We start from the raw sequence: 19,298 nt of genomic DNA on the forward strand, positions 1-19,298 counted from the left end.
TGGATGGGCAGGGCTGTGCCTGCTGTTATCAGGTTTCCCTCTACCCCAGTCACTCCTCCCTCTTATAGCTGTAGGGGTGCACCTGGCCAAGGAAGATGCCGCTGCAGGCTGTCCCTGGGTTAATGTGGCTCTGGCAGAACATGCCCTTTCAGACACTGGCCGTGTTCTTAGGCCTGTTCCTGCTGATTGCTGACTGCATGAAGAGGAGACAGCCGAAGAATTTCCCTCCAGGACCTTTGCCCCTGCCCTTCCTGGGCCACGTGCTCCATCTGGATTTCAAACAGCCCCATAGGGCTTTAGAGAAGGTAAGTGGGGTCAGGGGCAAGTAAAGGAATTCTGTTTGCAAGAGCTTTTTTTACCAGGGAGTAGTGGGTGAGAGAGATGCTGGATCAGACCCTCAGCTGCGCCTGAAGAATGTATGGCACAGCTCTTGATGGCACCACCTCTGCACTGCCATGACCTGGGGTTGTCCTGGTGCTGCTCTGGCCCCTGACATAAATTAGAGCCAGCTCTACACTCATTTTTGTCCCCATTTATATGCTTCATCCACCTGTTATATCCATTTGTGAGCTCTTTTGGGCCCTTGACTGCTATTGTAGTACAAATAATGAATAATAATAATTGTAAAAAAAGTAAGAAGTCATCACATAGGCTTCAGTTCTGGTTAGCAAACCAATTAAATATGAACTAAACCACATGCTCTTTTTTTCCAGCTTTCTGGAAAATATGGCAACATTTTCAACATGCAGTTTGGTAGCCAGACAGCTGTGATTGTAAATGGATTCCAGCTGGTGAAGGAAGTGCTTGTCCATCAGGGTGAATACTTTCTTGGTCGCCCACAAATTCCTCTTATCTACGAGATCTTTGGTACATTTGGTGAGTTTCTTTTCCTATCTTTTTCTTTAAATATTTTCAAGGTAACATTTTTAATAATCAACGCACAGATCCTCCAAACTCTTACAAATGGACTTCACTTTATGCACATGAACAGTCTCATTGACGTCTGCTCTGGGGTAGTAAGATAGGCCCAGAGCCTCAAAGGTGTTTAGGTGCCTAACTTCTAGTAAAGTCAATGGGAGTTTGGCACCTAAATACCTTTGAGGATCTGGGCCTTAGTAACTTCCTCAATTCTGCAAATACTTACACATGTGCTCATGTCTCATTGACTTCTCATGTTCACATCCCAACTGCCATATCCCTGGTGACAGCAGCAGCAGAGTCTCATGGCTACCATGTAGTTGTGATGGCCTGTAGAATGGACTTTCATCCTGGATGGTCCCTTGCAAGTTTTCCTTCAGCAAGAATCAGTATGGGAGGATTTAGATTTTTGAAATCCCTCAAAATAGCATTTTCCAACCTTATTTGTGGTCGGCATTGCGGCCTACTTCCTTCAACCTTAGCTGTATACACTTTCTGTAAAAGTGTACCTTCTGCATGTTGGACATGACTCCACCATTGCTAGAGCCCAGGAATTCTGATATAATAGTGAAGAAGAAAATATCCCGTGGAAAGATAGCCAGGCCTCGCTTAAACTTGAAGAAGGAAAGGAGTATTAAAGTTTTCTAATCTTCTAATGACCATTACAATATACCAGATGTCATTTTTCACCATCCCCCCCGCCCCCCCACAGGATTAGTCACCTCTAATGGACATAGCTGGAAACAACAAAGAAGATTTGCTTTATCAACTCTAAGAAACTTTGGCCTGGGGAAGAGGAGCTTAGAAGAACGAATACAGGAGGAGAGCAGATACCTCACAGATGCAATTGAGGAAGAAAAAGGTTAGAACTAGAGATAATGTCACTTTAATTGTTCTATCAAAAATTGTGGCTCTTGTTTGGCAATGAACGTGAAATAACAAAGATGTGCCTGAAACATGATGTTTGAATCCAGATCTTTCCTAATGCTCAGTTCAGATGAGGGATTTGGCTTAACCCATTAGACGTATATGCACCTTGATGCCATAGTTCAGATCTGGATACAGATCCAAAAATTTGCTGGTGTTTGGGATTCATGTTTTATCATCGGTAAGTAATGGCACTAAATGCTGAGTTGTCAGCCTCCATGTAGCCACACAAATTTACAAAACAGTCCCACAAAAGTGTTCATTGCCAAGATTAATGACCATGGAGAGAAAGTGGTTCCAAATCACATATATATAAAACCTCCCTACACTATAACAAAGGGAGACACCCGTGTGAAAAAATATAAATGTCTCTATACATAGCAAAAACTGACTTGAACTGGTAGTTTTGATATGCTGCATGCATCAAAATGCAGCTCATCCCATCTATGTGTTTAACAGTTTTTCAAGGGATATGTATGAGTGTGTGCGGGGGTGTGTGATATAGTTGTATGTTCAGGTTTTATTCATGGTTTTCATACACATCAAATAGTATTCACCCACGAAAGCTTATGCTCCAATACATCTGTTAGTCTGTAAGGTGCCACAGGACTCTTTGTTGCTTTTTACAGATCCAGACTAACGCGGCTACCCCTCTGATATCAAATAGTTTGTCTGTCAACAACTTTCTTCCGCTTTTCTAAGAAACCAGAAGAACACCGATTTCTCCCCTTTTCTTTTCCAGGGCAACCTTTCGACCCTCACTTTAAAATTAATAATGCTGTTTCCAACATAATCTGTTCCATCACTTTTGGGGACCGGTTTGACTACCATGATGGTCACTTCCAGAAGTTACTGCAGTTGATTGATGAGACTTTTTACCTCCAGGGAACTATTTGGAGCCAGGTAGAGCTTGTTTGATTTTGACTTTAAACATATGAAACCAATGGCAAAACCTCGAGCAGTTTCACTGGATGCAGGACTGAGTGTGACAGTGTTGTTCCAGATTCACTTCTATTATAGCCTGAGTGGGGCATCCATGCTCTCATTTTCCCCAACAAATCTCTCTCTGCCTCAGTTCCCCCTCTGGCTAGTATATTTCACCTGGCCCCCATGAAGGTATCCTACTGATTTTGCCCCAGATCCCTAAGTGGCCCCCTCAAGGATTGAACTCACAAGCCTGGGTTTAGCAGGCCAATGCTCAAACCACTGAGCTATCCCTCCCCCCGATGATAATCCTGATACTGCAGGAGCGGTCATGTTGAGAGGCAAAACACAGTGCCTGCGTCTATCTGCTCATGGGGCTGGGACCAGGCAGTCTCCATGTGTTTTACAAACCCTCCAATACCAAAGTCTAATCTCCGATAAAAACTGCGGTAATATCAGTATTATCAACATGTGTTGGAATGTGAGGCCAGATTCTGACCTTGTGACCTTTATATCCTTCTTCACTTGTAAAGCAGGGAATCGTTCCCAGGGTGGCCATTCAGCCGTCTGAAGTGGCTACTAACACACTGCCTCAGGCAATACAGCAGATTTTCCTGTAGGGGGCAATAGGATCAGTAGCTGGTGGCCAGCCCAGCAGTCACAGCAGAGGGCTGAGAGAAGACAGTGCCTATCTTAACCAGAAAGAATGGGTTTGTGGTAAAAACGCTGCACTGGGACTCAGGACACCTAGCTTCACTTTCTGGCTCTGTAACAGATGCCTGTGCGGTCTTGGTCAAGTCACTTAATCTCTCTCTGCCTCAGTTCTCACTCTGTAAAATGGCGATAATATTTCCTTTCTCGCACCCTTTGTCTCTCCTGTCTCTTTAGATTCTAGGCTCCTCCGGTCAGGGACTCACTGTTATGTATCCGTCATGTGCCTACCACACTTGGGTCCTGATCTTAGTTGAGGGCTCTGAGCATAAACGCCGTGTCTTCAGCAGAATGCACGTGGGCGTATTAAACCGCAAGATGCCTTTTTCTAAAACTAGGCTAAAACATATTGTGTTCTGTTTGTATGTCAAAAGCTGTATCACGGCTTCCCCACAATAATGAAGTGGATACCTGGACCCCATCACACCATTTTTAAAAACTGGGAAAAACTGAAGAGTTTTGTGAAGGAAATGATTGCAAAGCACAAAGAGGACTGGAATCCATCTGAACCCAGAGACTTCATTGACTGTTATCTGAAGGAAATAGCAAAGGTAAGAGAGCAAAGAACAAAGTGAACAGGAACAAACCATGTTTTTGTTTTAAAAATTAGAAGTAGAATGATAGTAACAGGGCTCAGCAGTTGAGTTGTCTGAGCATCTGACCCTCCATTAGTTAACAGTTAGAAACCCCAGGTAGGATGGAACTGATTCAGCAAAGCTTTTAAGCACAGGTTTTCCTTTAAGCAGGGAAGAGCAGGCTCGCTGATGGGACTATATGGATGCTTGAGTGCTTTGCTGAATTGGGGCCTAAAAATGTAAGGTTACCTGTGCTTTAGGGGCCAGACCCAAAGCCAGTTGAAGTGCATGGGAGTCTTTCATTGACTTCAGCAGGCCCTCTGCTCACACCTAAAATCAGCTCCAACTTTTCACTCTCAAGAATGATGCTAAAAGGACAGTCTTTCTCTCTAATGGTGCTGTCCTGGTGCTCTCAACTCTCACCGAAGGCAATGGAAATTCAGGGCACCCAGCACCTTGCAGAATTGAGCCTGGAATGATGTTTCCATGGCTTTGTATAATACTAATAAATATTGTTGTAGTCCCACCCACATATATCTTTGTTCTAAGGCCGATGCCGATCCTAGTTTCCATGAAGAAAATCTTATATTTTCCACACTGGATCTTTTTTTTGCTGGAACTGAGACATCGTCTACAACCATCCGCTGGGCTCTGCTGTACATGGCCCTATATCCCGATGTTCAAGGTAAATGGTAATGGTTTATATTTCTAATCTCTTAATAGCTCTTCAATTTCTACCCTTAACCCGTGCCACATCGGGGACTTTTCAGAGAACTCAGAATGTTGATTTATGAAATCTCTGTGCAAAGGTGCTTTCTTCCCACAGTAACCTTTTTTCCCCATTCAGAAACCCTTTCTTTTATTGGAATGGTTTCTTTTTCTTTGCCCTCAGTTACACCTCCACCAACTAGTGCAAGGGCAGGAGTGCAATCCACAGCTGCAATACCCTTGATTAAAGAGGGAGTTGCCCTTGTGGCTAATTAACAGGACTGGAACTCAGGATATCCAAGTCCTAATCCAGGCTCTGCCTCAGACTTCCTGTGTGACATTGGGCAAACGATTTAATCCCTACGTACCTGTAAAATGTGGCTTGTGGAGTTTTAAAAGTTGGTCCATGGTCAATGTCCTCTTCAGCCTTGAGATGTTACTCATGGAGGCTACAAGGGGGACCTGTGTTGAAAATAATGGCCGATATAATCTCCCTCATTTAATGCAAAATAGGTGCGATGCTTGGCCTCTTCGCAAGCTCCTGGAAGATCCATGTGCCCAAAAAATGTGAGAGTCTTGCCAGACAGAAAAAAACAGCAGATAAATATTTTCATGCTCAGATATCTCTTGGATCAGACCAGTAAATGACTTTTCTATTTTGAACAGGGACAAAATACGTATTGATAATGCCTTTACATTTGATTTTGAGAAGTGGAGTAAACTCCTCTTGTCTTTGTATTTGTATGTTCAGATCTCTACATTGATCACTGATGCTGTTTCCAATGTTTGAATTGAGCTTTATTAGATATAGCCTTAAAATCAATGAACTCTGAACTCTGCACAATTTAAGCCTTTTGTTTATTCTTGTACCAATGGTGAACTCTGCTCTTTTCATAGAGAGAGTGCAAGCGGAGATTGATGCAGTTATTGGCCTGTCTCGCCAACCAGCCATGGATGACAGGGACAATATGCCATACACCAATGCAGTTATTCATGAAGTGCAAAGGATAAGCAACATCTTGCCTTTAAGTGTGCTCAGAATGGCAACTAGTGACACAACACTGGCTGGATTCTATGTGCCAAAAGTAAGCTGGAAGGAAATGTAGTTTTCACTTCTAATCTTGGTTTAAGAGATTAATAGAGATCAGCCCAAACCAAAGTCCCAGATAGAAACACCTTCACACCCAGGTGGACGGAACTCTGGATATGAACCTGTTTTGGGAATCAACCCAGATCCGGAGCTGCATTTTACAGGTGGCCCCTATTTCTATATTGGGCTAAAATTCCTTAACCAAAACCTTGGATGCTCACATTCTTTGAGGAAGTTGAAATCTAGATCAGACTTTTGCAGTCTATCTTCATAAAACGAGATGTAAGTTATTTATTTTAATTGCATGAAATCATAGTAAAAGGAGGACTAAGAAGTAGGTCCAGCACAAGTTCACCACTGTGGCTTTTGATTCATGAATGATCAGCCAGGTTCTTGGACGCAGAGACTTAAAGGTATTTAGGCACCTAAGTCTATCGGAAATCAATGGGAGTTATGTGCCTAAATACCTTTGAGGGTCTGGGCCTTTGGTGTCTGCATTTGGGAGCAGCTGCTGCTTTTGACGGGTGGGGCGTATCTCAGCTTCAGCAGCTCCAGAATTCTGAACTGCTTTCGTCTCAAGCTGCAGCATTTCTGACTCCACCTAACCATGCTGCTGAGCCACAATTTCTCCCCATGGAAGGGAGCAGGCTGGAATTCCTACCCCAGCGTTCCCGGAGTATGTTCAGCGGAAGCTCTCCTCAGGTCCTAACACATGGGCGCATTCTTCTTCTCCAGCCTATGGACTGATCCTCAGTGAGATGGGGACAAACCCAGGCTCAAGGCCAGTGAGCTCATTCTGGAGCTCAGGCAGGCAGAGGACCATTCTACCAGCAAGTGTGCCGCAGGACACCATTGCCTGTGGCAACCTTCCATTCTGCTGACAGTAACCCTTCATTAATATAACTTACGGGAAATGTCTGTACACAGTAGCAGGGGGAGAGTGCATTATATCTGCAGATAGCAATTAGGAGTGCAAAAAAGAACTTTAGCGCACACGAGTGTTAGTTTGCAGGAGCACTTGCTGGATTTGCCTAGAGGTATATACTATACACATATACATCATTTGAGGCCAACAACCACCACATCCCTGAAAATCTGGCCCTTAAAAAAAAAGGTGGGTGGATGGGTTGTGCTCCTTTTTGATACTTTATGCTGTATAAAGAATGCCTGGGAGTTTCTATTTTTTCTGCTTGTTTTTTCTATTAGAAATTCAACCTTGCCTACCCTGTTTTTCCTAGGAGATGGAGGAGAACTAGTAGGTGTATAACATCACACCTGTGAAGGAAATTAACCTGTTTAGTTGAGATGGGAAGTGATTTTTAGTCAGACTGGTGTCCATTTTTGGTTTGTTTGTCTGTTGTGATATTAACACCTGTTTAACTCAAATTCTAAAAAATCAGTTGGAAGAAAAACTCTCTGTCTTCCAAGATTAACACCCCGCTCCTTCATCTAAAGTCTGTGATGGCTCCCATTCGTCTCTCTCTGGGACCTCCAGAGACACTACCAGCAAAACCAGGGAAAGCCAGATTTGAAATTCTAGATAAATTTAAGGTAAAGAACTGGCTGGAAAATTGTCCTTTTTGAAAAAAACATCCTTTTGTGCCTTCTTTGTACATCATAAAAGATTAAATTGAAAGGCATGACCCCTTCTTTTTTGCCTCTTTGCGGGTCACAATAAAAAATGGAATCAGGGAAGGTTTAAATTCCTTTCTTTCTCTTTCTTTAGGGCACCGTTTTGATTCCCAATTTGACATCAGTGCTGTTTGACAAGAATGAGTGGGAAACCCCTCATACTTTTAATCCTAAGCATTTCCTGGAGGATGGTCAGTTCAAGAAGAGAGAAAGTTTCCTGCCCTTCTCTGCAGGTGAGATTTGTCTGACTCTGTTCATTCGCACTATAGCACCAAGTCTTGGCCTCTCTCCTTTTTCAGTGTAGAAAAACCCCACAGCATATATTTGTGGCAGAGGTACAATGGAAAATGGAAAGTTCAGAAATTAAAATCATGGCCAGAATTTGTGTCCCAGGGCTGGGGTTCCAGCTTGTGCAGTTTTTTCATAGATAGATGGCATGTTGTCTTTGAGGCAGTGCTCTCTCCTAGAACAAGGCTCGACATAGCAACAGCAAAGAGCGGCCTCAGTTCTGCTACCCTTATGGGTATGTGTACACTGGAGCTGGAGGTGTAATTTCTTAGTGGGGGTGATAAGCCCATGCTAGCTCAGCGTGAACTAGCGCACTAAAAATAGAAGTGTAGCCATGGTGGTGCGTGCTCTCGGATGGACTAGCCATTCTGAGTACACCCCCTTCCGAGACCCTCAGAAGATACTTGGGTGGCTAGCTGCTTACGCCACCACGGATACGCTTCTAATGTTAGTGCGCTAGCTCCAGTGTAGACATGCCCTAAGGTGGGCATGAAGAGAAAGTAGCCTGCCTCACTTGTTGGGAATGTAGGAGTGAGACAGAAGGAATAGCGCTCCTCACCTTTTACCGCTTCTTTTCACTTATAGGGAGAGTCAGCAGGGGGAATAAACATGGTAAAGCTGATAAAAGTGTGGGAGGTCCCTGAAACAACCTCATAAAAACCTATCAACCTCTAGAACATTTTACCATAGAATGTGGTGGATTCTCCATCACTTGGACTCATTAAGGGCTGATCCCACACAATTTAAATCAATAAGAGCTTTAGCATTAAGTTCCAGAAACAAAAATGCGTGTGAATCAGGGGTTCACAGGTTTGCACAAGTCTTGTTTATATACAGGTCTATCAGGGCTTTCTTGCCAATTAAAAGAACAAGCAATATTAGTTTTCGCTGTGTGTGGCTAAGGAAATATGTAATACCTTTCTCTTTTTAAGTGGTTTATATAGTAACTAAGTGTATGTCTATACTACCTACCGGATCGGTGGCAGCGATTGATCCAGCGGGGTTCAATTTATCGCATCTAGTCTAGACACGATAAATCGACCCCCGAGCACTCTCCCGTCGACTCCTGTACTACACCGCTACGAGAGGCGCAGGCAGAGTCAACGGGCAAGCGGCAGCAGTCAACTCACTGCAGTGAAGACACCGTAGTTAGACAGGTCTAAGTACGTCTACTTCAGCTACATTATTCATGTAGCTGAAATTCCCCACCACACCCACCCAGTGTAGATTCAGGGTCACACAGCTCCCTTCTTTAGTGATAATGCTGACTAGACCTGTGTGTGTTTAGCAGGCCATATGTTATGTCATTAAGAAGATAGGCCAAGAAAAGATTACACCTCACCTATGTTATTAATTTAATCTTTTTAATTAAGAAATAATACAGCTGTGTGTAGCTGAGAATGTTAGGGAAGTAAGACACCAGCTAGACACAGAAATTGTAGCGCTTTAACTATATTAGTATACACACCTCCTAGATTTCTGTCAGTTAGGGGTGTGATTTTTTTTTTAAATCAGTATAAGTTAAAACATCACAGCTTTTCTAGTGTGGATGCAGTTATGGGAAGGTGAATAAACTATACTGAGATTAGGCACTAGTATGAAGATGTTATACTGGTATAAAAATGTGTGTAGATGAGACCTTCGACAGCTATGCAGAAAAGTGGTCGATCATCCAAGAGCTATCAAACATGATCGTTTCTATTAGTAGAAGGAACTACGGAGGTGCTGTTATAATTAATGTAAACCTTAGCTGTTCTGACAAGAATCCTCTGGCTGATGTGCACAACTGTCTTCTTTTCAGGAAAGCGCGGTTGCCTTGGCGAGCCGCTGGCTAGAATAGAGCTGTTCCTGTTCTTCACTGCCCTCCTTCAGAAATTCACATTCCAAGCTCCGAAAGACGTGAAGCTAAGCCTTCAGTTCAGAATGGGAGCTATTCTCAGCCCACAGCCATACAAGATCTGTGCGCTGTCTCGCTAGGAAAAGCCAGGAAATTTTTATCATTGCCCCATTTCTCAAAATAATTACGCTTTGCTGTGCTTGTATATAGGGCTGCATCGGCAGTTCACTATGTCTCCAAATTTCCCTGCCTGCCTCCGTTCTTATAACCCAACAGGGGACCTATATTAGCAACTGGATGATTTGGGAACTTGATATTGGAAGGGGCTGTGGCTGTTATACATCCTACCATGACGGCAGCTCTTCCTGGTGTCCCTGCCACACCAGTCTGTGTGCATGCACACTCAGGATGGCCGAGGAATTCTCACTCCCATATCAATCAGGTTGAAAAAAGGTAAGTATATTTCATGAATTCTTTCAAAAGGAACATTTTTCATGAAATATGTCATTTTTCAATAGAAATTTTTCAAGACATTTTTTCTTAACTTTCAGTGGTGTGAAAAAAACATGACCTTTTCTCTCACTGTTTAATGAGGGGTAGGGAGAATTTAAAGACAGGCGAGAAAGTGTGATTTTCCCTACCAACACAAAATTAAAAAAATGAAATTTCTTTGAAAAATGAAAAATTTCAACCGAGATTGAAATATTTCTGCAGGATTTTTTTTTATCAAAAAGAGGGTTTTTTTTTTACTGAAAAAACGACAACCAGTTTTAGATGCATCCTGCTGCCTCTGAATCTTGCCAACCACCATTGTTCTCTCACCCTCTATGATCTTTGATGAGAATTCTATCCACCTCTCCTGCCTGAAGTTTTTGTGGTGAGAGAACTCCTGAATCTTTTAAAAAGTTAATACTAATACATTTTTAAAACCTGCCCACATTGGGATTTGAATTCCTAACCTATATAACAGTACTAGTGCTCAACCCTGCTGCCATGAGTATTGCTGAGAAACCTCATGGCCTTTAGGTGGTGGGCCAGGAAGGGAACTAGGGCAGAATTTTACATATGGACTATTCCAGTTGGAACGGCCGGGTTGCTGATGGGGTTGGTTTAGTGCACATGTAGTTGAACGAAGGCGAGCTGGACGTTTCATAGGCAAATTTACCGTGGTTCTTAATTTTACTTTTGGTGTTTATTTTATGGTGTTTAGGTGCTTTAGAAATACTTCAGAGGGTCAGACATTTTGTTAACTGGCTGAGGATCAATGTAGTTAAAGAACAGTTATAGCCCTTATTTTGCAACGTGGATAGTGTTTACACAACAAATACTTTTAAATTATTCTTGCAATGCTTGATTTTGGCCCTATCATTCTTGAAAGTGATTCTTCAAGAAATTCTAAGAGTAAAAAGAGTTATTAAATTTTTTTGCAAATTTAAATATAACTTTCTGCAAAAAAGTTCCAATAACTGACATTTTAAAGTTAATAAAGAGCACTTTGTTTGTATTGTTATTTATATAGCTAATTTGTTTACTCAGAGTTGTACTAACAAGATAAAAGAGCGCCAAGCCCAGGTTCTGAGCACCCATGACAAAATGCAATGCACACCGAACAGACCCTTGTAACTGATTCACTAACAGCAACATGAGTATAACCTCACCATCTAGAAAAATCCCCTACTAGAGTCCCAGTGCTGTCACTGTACACAACACCCCCTGAACACAAAAAGCACTTTTCCCTTCTCTAGATCTCCTATCTAAGAAGCTATGTATCCAGCTGTAGAGTCCATATCTCCTGGCTCCCACTACTGTGCCTACATGAAAAGACCATTTATCCTGCACTTGCAATAGTAGATGCTTAGTTCACGTAAATATAATCACCGTTATTTGAAAAGCAATTTCCCTTTGGCTCCTTTTTTCCCCCCTATCACTTGTGTGTCTGTGCTTGCTTGCATGTGCCTGTGCCTATTTTCTCTCATAAGGTTGCTCAGGTTCCTGAAATAGGGTCAAATTTCTGTGAATGGTGGTTCATGAAGTCAGCCATTTTCACCAGTTCCCCTTAACCATCTGCTAAAAACCCAAGGAGTCAGTGGAATGGCACTAGAGTTCAGGACATTTTTCTTCCCCAGTCAAGTTGCATCGTGCTTTTCCCATTTATTCTACTCCAAAATGTCATCAGCGTACTCCTGAGCCAGATGGGAGGCTAAAAAAGAAACTTTTCTTTAGCAAAGAAGAAATTATTTAACTTTTTCTTAAAAAAAAAAAGTTGATAACAGGAAAAAATCATTAAAAAAAAAATCCAAACATTTAGGGTTAGATTTTTAAACCTCTCACTGACTTTGTTGAATAGTTAATCACGTGAGTAATTCCTTTGAAATCAATGGATCCACTCTCCTGTGTTTGGCTCTTAATTAATGGTGGCACTCACAACAATGTGCCAAATTTCCCCAAAGATGGTACATGCATGCACAGAAACAGCTGTCTGGCCAGAAGTTTTGCAATTGACACGTAGCCGGTGTGTGTAAAGGCTCTGTATTGCACACACAGGTACTAGTTTTCCAAAAGTGAATGTGCAACGTAGCATTGCACTCAAATTGAAGCCAGCTTGTGATCGCTTTGCACATCCGGCCCTGTGTCCACTTCTTAAAAATGTAAATATTCTTATGAAACCATTTCAAACTTAGATTCTGTGTGTGTGTGTTTAAATACAGCAAATTGGTAGTACACATATGGGAAAATATGGACACACAACACTATAGGGGGAACATTACCAACAGCACCATGGCAGCGTTTCTGGAAATTAAATCAGTGAAGCTTGGTGGCTTCCCGACAAGACCAGGAGACATTACGGTAGAGGAGTGGTTCAGGTCTGTGAAGGCAGCTCTGCGTGTGCTGAGAGTACCTAAAGAAGATTGTGTGGACTTCACAGAGGAACACCTCCAGGGCCAGGCCAAGGCCACAGTAAAGTTCATGGCAATGGCAGACAAGAAAGATGTGGAAAAGGTATCTGAACTCCTCCTAGAAGTGTATGGAGACAAGGTACCTCAGGCTTTAGGTGGCAGGACCCTTCTTCCCAGCGTTGCCCCTGCCCAGTCAGGGTTATGATCTCCCTCCAAGTCTGGCCTGCAAGCCCTCTTGGCTGGGGGCATCTCCCTGCACTGGGCCCAGGGTCCCCCTCGCCCTCTCCAGCTCCTCACCACACCCAGCTCCGGACTGCTCCAGCCCCAGCTCCAGCTCCAGCCGCAGCTCCAGCTCCACTCGGCCTCAGCGCTGCTGCTGCTCTGCCTCCAGCTCCCTGCGCTGCTCCTCTGGCTCTGGTTGCTACAGCTCTGCTCCCAGCACAGGTCTGCTCTGTGGGCTGCTTCGTTGGCTCTGCTCCCGGCACTGACCTGCTTCTTGGGCTGCTTTTCTGGCCCCTCTGGCTGGCCCGGCTCTGCTCCCCAGCTCAGCTTGGGCCCCATCCTTTCTGCTTGGCTTGGCCCCACTCTGTCTGACCCAGGCAATTCCAGCTCACCTGGAGAACTGGACCCCCTGGCCTCCTGACTCCCTGATTAGCCTGCCTGCCCTGTCAATCAGGCTGATCTGGAGCACTGGCCTCTCCCCATTGTTCTTGGGGACTGTCAGTCTCAGGGACCTGATTTCCCATCGACCCTTCCCCTTTCTTTTCGTACTGGGAGCTAGCCAACTAGGGTAATCAGATAGCAAGTGTGAAAAATCGGGACGGGGGTGGAGGGAAATAGGTGCCATATAAGAAAAAGCCCTTAATATCGGGACTGTCCCTATAAAATCAGGACATCTGGTCACCCAATAGCCAACCAGAACACCCCCACTGAGTTTTAGTAAGGGTCCCCTTACACTGAGGAAAAATCTTTGCTGATGAGCTGAAGGAACCAGGAGAGGGGGCCCTAGCAGGGTTTCCGGGTTAGGACTCTGGCATGGAAAGCTCTTGTGTAGCTGTTTGAGCGTTTGTTGATTTTACTTGTAAACTTTGTCCTCCGCCAGCGTCAGCAGCAAGTGGATGGGCAGGGCTGTGCCTGCTGCTATCAGGTTTCCCTCTACCCCAGTCACTCCTCCCTCTTCCAGCTGCAGGGGTGCACCTGGCCGAGGAAGATGCCACTGCAGACTGTCCCTGGGTTAATGTGGCTCTGGCAGAACATGCCCTTTCAGACACTGGTCATGTTCTTAGGCCTGTTCCTGCTGATTGCTGATTGCATGGAAAGGAGACGGCCAAAGAATTTCCCTCCAGGACCTTTGCCCCTGCCGTTCCTGGGCCACCTGCTCCATGTGGATTTCAAACAGCCCCATAGGACTGTAGAGAAGGTAAGTGTGGGAGGGGAGCAAGTAACAGAACGCCACTAGCTGTCACCTTCAGCCCCCAAATAAAACCTCTCCAGCGCATCAGCAAGGATCTACAACCTATCCTGAAGGATGATCCCTCACTCTCACAGATCTTGGGAGACAGGCCAGTCCTCGCTTACAGACAGCCCCCCAACCTGAAGCAAATACTCACTAGCAACCACACTACCACACAACAAAAACACTAACCCAGGAACCTATTCTTGCAACAAAGCCCGTTGCCAACTCTGTCCACATACCTATTCAAGGGATACCATCATAGGACCTAATCACATCAGCCACCCCATCAGAGGCTCGTTCACCTGCACATCTACCAATGTGATATATGCCATCATGTGCCAGCAATGCCCCTCTGCCATGTACATTGGCCAAACCAGACAGTCTCTACGCAAAAGAATAAATAGACACAAATCAGATGTCAAGAATTATAACATTCAAAAACCAGTCTGAGAACACTTCAACCTCCCTCGTCACTCAATTACAGACCCCCTGCTATTTTTGTCCCACTACTGTTACTCACACCTTCTTGTCAACTATTGGAAATGGGCCATCCTGATTATCACTACAAAAGCTTTTTTTCTTCTGCTGATAATAGCCCACCTTAATTGATTAGTCTCGTAATAGTTGGTATGGCAACACCCATTTTTTCATGTTCTCTGTGTATAGATATCTTCCTACTGTATTTTCCACTGCATGCATCCGATGAAGTGGGTTTTAGCCCACGAAAGCTTATGCCCAAATAAATTTGTTAGTCTCTAAGGTGCCATAAGGACTCCTTGTTCTTTTTATAGGAGTTCTATTTGCAAGAGATTTTTTCACCAGGGAGTGGTGGGTGAGAGAGACGCTGGGTCAGACCCTCAGCTGCACCTGAAGAATGTATGGCACAGCTCATGATGGCACCACCTCTGCACTGCCATGACCTTGGGGTTCTCCTGGTGCTGCTCTGGCCCCTGGCATAAATTACAGCCATCTCTACACTGCTCTGAGTTGTACCAGCTACTAACAGTCCCAGTGGGCCATTCCAGAAGCCTGCTGCCCGGGATCACCAGAGCACAGGAAAACCTCTGGTCAAACCCCTTTTCCCTCAGCCAGTGTCCAGGATATGGGGGTCCCATCTGTGGATTCCTTTCCAATGGAAATCCTCAGGAGGTAGGATCCTCCAGGTTTACCTCTGCTTTGTGCTGGGGTACAGTTTAAATTAGATTTGACGTATCAGCGAATTGAGGCCTGATTACATGTGGATGGCAGTGTCTGATGGAGTACACAATGTACCATGGTTTGAAGGTAGCGAGTGGGGAGTAGTGAGTGTGACAGGGGGCTTGCAATGTGTTCCGGGGCTTGGGCAGTGCAGGAGCAGGCCCAGAAGGACTTACCAGGTAAGAAGAGGCTCATAAAAAGTTACCAAGTATAGAAGGACTGAGACGTGGAAGGGGCTGTGTAGGGTTTGAGTTGGTGCTCCTCAGGATTGGAAAGAGCTCACAAGGAAGTAGATTTTGTGGGAATTTTCAGTGACATTTCACAGGGGCTTGAGGGAATTTAATTACAGGCTTTTAAACGGGTTTGCGAAGAATGCAGGCTTGGTAAAAACTTGTAAGGAGCATGGGGAGTTGGGCAAGGGTTGGAAGTAAGACCTGGAAGGGTTGGATTAAGTGGGAGCTCATAAGGGTTAGAAAGCGACCTACGAAGCCTAAGGGAGTTTCGAAGGTTACTTGTGAGGGCTGTCCCCTTGCAAGGGCTAGAATGGGTTCCTTTCACACAGGCCTCTGTGGAAGCCAGTAATTTGTTCTCCGCAGCTTTCAGTCACACACCCTGAGTGCCCCAGGGAGCTACGTAGTTTATTGTGAGGTGCGTGTAGGCCAGAAGGAAGGGGTACTTTTGACAGAACTGGAGTGTGCTTTGTTTAAACCAGAATGTTAATTTCTTCACTATGGGAAGGGCAACATATCTGCAGTCAGTATTGCTACCAGCCAGGAAGGTGTCTGTTCCTGTCACTTAGAGTGGGCTGATTGTCAATAATTATTATTTACCAGTAGGTCTGTTTTATTTTGACATCCCCTAGGAAAAGGCACAGGGCATTCATTGTCCTTGGATATGCTTGTTTTACTGTTACCTCATTTTCCTCCCCATTTATATGCTTCATTCACCTGTTATATTCACTTGTGAGCTCTTTTGGGATAGGGACTGTCTTTTAAATCAGTGCTTGAACAGCCGGGCCCCTGACTGCTATTGTAATACAAATACTTTTTTTATATAATAATTATTATTAATCAAGTAGTCATTACATGGGCTCTAGTTCTGGTTCTCAAACAAATTAAATAGGAACTAAACCAAATGCTCTTTTTTTTTTCCAGCTTGCTGGAAAATATGGCAACATTTTCAGCTTGCAGCTTGGTAACCTGACATTTGTGATTGTAAATGGATTCCAGCTGGTGAAGGAAGTGCTTGTCCATCAGGGTGAATACTTTCTTGGTCGCCCACAAATTCCTCTTATGTACGAAATCTTCGGTCCATTTGGTGAGTTTCTTTTCTTATCTCTTTCTTCAAGTATTTTAATAATCAAGGCACTGCTTCTGCAAACACCTAAATACCTTTGACTATCTGGGCCTTAGTGACTTACACATGTGCTCATATCTCATTGACGTCCCCTATTCTAATCCCAACTGCCATATCCCTGGCAGCAGCAGCAGCAGATTCACATGGCTACCATGTAGTTGTGATGGCATGTAGAATGGACTTCCATCCTGGATGGTCCCTTGCAAGTTTTCCTTCAGCAAGAATCAGTATGGGAGGATTCAGGCTTCTGAAATCCCTCAAAATTGCATCTTCCAACCTCATTCGTGGTCAGCATTGCGGCCTACTTCCTTGAACCTCAGCTCTATACATCTTCTGTAAAAGTGTACCTTCTGCATGTTGGACATGACCCCACCATTGCTAGAGTCCAGGAATTCTGATATAATAGTGAAGAAGAAAATATCCTGTGGAAAGATAGCCAGGCCTCGCTTAAACTTGAAGAAGGAAAGGAGTATTAAAGTTTTCTAATCTTCTAATGACCATTACAATATACCAGATGTCATTTTTCACCATCCCCCCGCTCTCCCCCCAGGATTAGTCACCTCTAATGGACATAGCTGGAAACAACAAAGAAGATTTGCTTTATCAACTCTAAGAAACTTTGGCCTGGGGAAGAGGAGCTTAGAAGAACGAATACAGGAGGAGAGCAGATACCTCACAGATGCAATTGAGGAAGAAAAAGGTGATAACTAGAGAGAATGGTACTTTAATTGTTCTATCAAAAATTGTGGCTCTTGTTTGGCAATGAACGTGAAATAACAAAGATGTGCCTGAAACATGATGTTTGAATCCAGATCTTTCCTAATGCTCAGTTCAGATGAGGGATTTGGCTTAACCCATTAGACGTATATGCACCTTGATGCCATAGTTCAGATCTGGATACAGATCCAAAAATTTGCTGGTGTTTGGGATTCATGTTTTATCATCGGTAAGTAATGGCACTAAATGCTGAGTTGTCAGCCTCCATGTAGCCACACAAATTTACAAAACAGTCCCACAAAAGTGTTCATTGCCAAGATTAATGACCATGGAGAGAAAGTGGTTCCAAATCAAATATATATAAAACCTCCCTACACTATAACAAAGGGAGACACCCGTGTGAAAAAATATAAATGTCTCTATACATAGCAAAAACTGACTTGAACTGGTAGTTTTGATATGCTGCATGCATCAAAATGCAGCTCATCCCATCTTTGTGTTTAACAGTTTTTCAGTATTCAGATAGGTGACAATGCAGCAAACTTTGCTCAAGGGATATGTATGAGGGTGTGTGGGAGGGTGTGATATATGCATATGTTCAGGTTTTATTCATGGATTTCATACACATCAAATAGTTTGTCTGTCAACAACTTTCTTCCCCTTTTCTAAGAAACCAGAAGGACACCGATTTTTCCCCTTTTCTCTTCCAGGGCAACCTTTTGACCCTCACTTTAAAATTAATAATGCTGTTTCCAACATTATCTGTTCCATCACTTTTGGGGACCGGTTTGAATATCATGACAGTCACTTCCAGAAGTTACTGCGGTTGATTGATGAGACTTTGTACCTCCAGGGAACTATTTGGAGCCAGGTAGAGCTTGTTTAATTTTGACTTTAAACGTATGAAATCAATGGCAAAACCCCGAGTAGTTTCATTGGAAGCAGGGCTGAGTGTGACAGTGTCGTCCCAGATTCACTTCTACCATAGCCTGAGTGGGGCATCCATGCTCTCATTTTCCCCAACAAATCTCTCTCCACCTCAGTTCCCCCTCCGGCTAGTCTCTTTCACCTGGCCCCCCTGAAGGTATCGTGCTAGATCCTCAAACCTGACTTCTCTAGACCAGTGCTGCCACCCCACAGGCACTTAATGTGATCTCTAATGGGACTGACAACCCAGTGGGGGGTTTCAATGGGCATCAGGGAGGTGTGCGTAGGAGAGGGGAAGAAGAAAAGATGCCAAATCCTCGCTGCTGCCAAGCAACTCCCTTCCTTGCTGTCACACTGTGCCTTGGACTCTGTGCTCAGGGGAGGGTTGGCTCAAGGATCTGTGTGGCAGGGGTAGATCCTCTGGATATTCTTGCGGCAGTGAGGATGGCAGGGTGTCATTACGCAACAGGCCTGGTGGGAGGTGACCCCCGGAGGCAAGGCCAACCTCCCATCAAGGTCAAGGGCTCGTCCAGCTGGCAGTGTCTTCAGGTGGCCCCATTTGCAGGGACAAATCACTGTGTTTCGTAATGGTGATGGCTCACTGACACAGGCCCTGAAAACAGGGGCAATCATGGTTTCCAGGGACACAACATTGTTACCCAAAGCTTGTTGGACCTTTCTCCTCTTGTTACCTCCCAGTTCAGCACAGCGGGGTGGGTGAGATGAGACATAATCCTGCCACTGCAGCAGCGGTCATGTTGAGAGGCAAAACACAGTGCCTGGGTCTATCTGCTCATGGGGCTGGGCCCAGGCAGTCTCCATGTGTTTTACCAACCCTCCAATACCAAAGTCTAATCTCCGACAAAAACTGCGGTAACATCAGTATTATCAACATCATGTGTCGGAATGTGAGGCCAGATTCTGACGTTGTGACCTTTATATCCTTCCTCACTTGTAAATCAGCGAATCGTTCCCAGGGTGGCCATTCAGCCGTCTGAAGTGGCTACTAACACACTGCCTCAGGCAATACAGCACATTGTCCTGTAGGGGGCACCAAAGCAATAGGAGCAGGAGCTCGTGACCAGCCCAGCAGTCACAGCAGAGGGCTGAGAGAAGACAATGCGTATCTTAATGAGAA

At 44.3% G+C, this 19,298-nt stretch overlaps 2 protein-coding genes across 5 annotated transcripts in view; both read left to right on the forward strand.

Moving 5' to 3' along the window:
- LOC128841601 (cytochrome P450 2J2-like) lies at positions 1-11,505 on the forward strand. The gene is made up of 9 exons (XM_054036802.1): positions 1-305; positions 714-876; positions 1,631-1,780; positions 2,588-2,748; positions 3,855-4,031; positions 4,605-4,740; positions 5,661-5,848; positions 7,580-7,718; positions 9,575-11,505. Exons 1-9 carry the CDS (start codon positions 96-98, stop codon positions 9,748-9,750), a joined length of 1,500 nt encoding a protein of 499 aa, XP_053892777.1. The 5' UTR covers positions 1-95; the 3' UTR covers positions 9,751-11,505.
- LOC128841599 (cytochrome P450 2J2-like) overlaps positions 9,977-19,298 on the forward strand; it is an 18,984-nt gene continuing 9,662 nt past the window's right edge. For 2 of the 4 annotated variants that reach the window (XR_008445890.1, XM_054036798.1), the window contains exons 1-4: positions 14,875-15,112; positions 16,315-16,477; positions 17,067-17,216; positions 17,944-18,104. Coding sequence is in view for 3 of the 4 variants with exons in the window: in XM_054036798.1 (XP_053892773.1) it covers positions 14,879-15,112; positions 16,315-16,477; positions 17,067-17,216; positions 17,944-18,104 (708 nt within the window). In the remaining variant the exon portion in view is untranslated. Of the gene's footprint in view, positions 10,064-13,690; positions 13,928-14,874; positions 15,113-16,314; positions 16,478-17,066; positions 17,217-17,943; positions 18,105-19,298 lie in introns of those variants that run through there. The other 2 variants (XM_054036799.1, XM_054036800.1) reach the window with 2 other exon arrangements.

Source organism: Malaclemys terrapin, chromosome 8 (assembly GCF_027887155.1).
Source record: "Malaclemys terrapin pileata isolate rMalTer1 chromosome 8, rMalTer1.hap1, whole genome shotgun sequence".
In the NCBI taxonomy this organism is placed as follows: Eukaryota; Metazoa; Chordata; order Testudines; family Emydidae; genus Malaclemys; species Malaclemys terrapin.

Bases quoted from the DNA above. Each gene is read 5' to 3' on its own strand.
- LOC128841601 (XM_054036802.1), top strand. From the start codon at position 96: ATGCCGCTGCAGGCTGTCCCTGGGTTAATGTGGCTCTGGCAGAACATG. The intron at 4,741-5,660 runs GTAAATGGTAAT...CTCTTTTCATAG, and splicing joins CCTATATCCCGATGTTCAAG to AGAGAGTGCAAGCGGAGATT. The intron at 5,849-7,579 runs GTAAGCTGGAAG...CTCTTTCTTTAG, and splicing joins CTGGATTCTATGTGCCAAAA to GGCACCGTTTTGATTCCCAA.